Raw genomic sequence first — 1,837 nt, 5'->3', positions numbered from 1 at the left:
CAATATATACCTGTTGTTTTAAGGTACCTTAGTGAACAGAATGACGAACACTTCAATACATACCTGTTGTTTTAAAGTCCCTTAGTGAACAGAATGACGAACACTTCAGTACATACCTGTTGTTTTAAAGTCCCTTATTGAACAGAATGTCGAACACTTCCATAAATACCTGTTGTTTTAAAGTCCCTTAGTAAATAGAATGACGAACACTTCAATATATACCTGTTGTTTTAAGGTCCCTTAGTGAACAGAATGACGAACACTTCAATACATACCTGTTGTTTTAAGGTCCCTTAGTGAACAGAATGACGAACACTTCAGTACATACCTGTTGTTTTAAAGTCCCTTAGTGAACAGAATGACGAACACTTCAGTACATACCTGTTGTTTTTTTAGAATATAATACAGTATAAACTGTTAATGCAATTGAGTTGCTTCTTCCTTTGGAGTTCGACGCATACAAAGCCAAGATAAAAGATGTTCCTAAAGGGAGATCATTCACTACAAACAAGGGTTGATCGTACTGAGTAATGTTCCTCTGTAGACGGTCAAGTGCAGCGTTAAAGACTTCCAAGTGGAACGCCTGCTTTAATCCTCCATTATATCCTGGTTCACATTTTATGATTATCCTAGTGGTCGATTTATTCGTGACTCCGCAGTTCTTTAAAGCTTCTGGGGGTCCTAATTGAAAGAAAACTATAACTTTTAATCCTGTCGTGTTGCCTTATCTCTTCAAAAAAAAGCTTTTACTTAACTTACATTAATCTGAAACACCTGATATAAAAAATTGTTTTAGCAGATCTTGTTAATATCTTCTAAGACTATTTCAAGTGAGGATCAAACGGAAGTTTTTATGATAAGCCAGTAGAGTCGAGATAAAGTATCCTATATCGTTATATTTTTCTGGTTGTCTTTTTAACTGTGCAAAGCTTCACGATGAGCTATCTGCACAATGTCTACAATGGGGAATCGAATCCGGGATTTGTAAATGCGTCAACTTACCGATTCCCCACCGGTTGACTTTATTATTATATTTTCTTTAATATTTCATATTAAAATAAATAATATTTATTAATTTTCAAATAATTTCTCATACTATTGTTATCGTATGAATGATGATGAACTTATTGGATGAAATTCCAACATTTGGTGATTTATTTAAATAGATATGTACTTCTACGTATTTTCTTTTCATGTTACAAAAATTAATTCATATTTCATATTGTACACGCAACCTATATTATTAAAAGGAACGAGTCAGTGTTTCAATATACTGCGTCTAACTGAACACTAAATGAAACAAAATCACGCAGGTTTTCATAAAATATGCCCCTAATTACGTCTACTAATAAGAAGTCGTTTTTAATTGCTATGTTTTTACAGTTTTCTATACATTTATAAAATTAGAATAAATATGAAATAAAAATAAGATGTACATTACATAATATCTGATCTCTCGTGTACCTGCTGGTATAATACTGAAAGAACAAGGTTCTTTCTGGCTTCCTACTTCGTTTCTAGCCCAGCAGTACAGCACACCGTACCCGTACAGAGTATCAGGGCGGTAGTACACTTCGGCATACGTTCCATTCCACTTAAATGATGTTATCTCGATTATCTCCAGGGAGTTGTTGAAAAACCACATGTACGAGACATTGGATGGAGTAGCTTCAACGTCGCATGTTACCAGTATGGATTCGTTTGGAGCAACGGCGTAAAGTGTCTTCTGATCTTCCTTACATACAGGGGTATCTAAAGCATAACCCAGTTTAATTGTGAAAACTGACATATAATATAATGATATTAGTATGGCCTACTATAATGATTATGTAAAATA

General features: G+C 34.0%; 1 protein-coding gene across 1 annotated transcript; it reads right to left on the bottom strand.

The window, feature by feature from the left end:
• Positions 1–363: 363 nt before the first annotated feature.
• LOC111084360 lies at positions 364–1,752 on the bottom strand (the record flags this gene model as incomplete). The annotated part of the gene is made up of 2 exons (XM_022381095.1): positions 364–681; positions 1,465–1,752. Coding segments are annotated over 2 exons (599 nt in total), but the record flags the coding sequence as incomplete, so codon positions are not given.
• Between the last annotated feature and the right edge of the window lie 85 nt (positions 1,753–1,837).

Source organism: Limulus polyphemus, unplaced genomic scaffold (assembly GCF_000517525.1).
Source record: "Limulus polyphemus unplaced genomic scaffold, Limulus_polyphemus-2.1.2 Scaffold18433, whole genome shotgun sequence".
Taxonomy (NCBI): Eukaryota; Metazoa; Arthropoda; class Merostomata; order Xiphosura; family Limulidae; genus Limulus; species Limulus polyphemus.
This window is presented reverse-complemented; position numbering and strand designations above follow the sequence as displayed.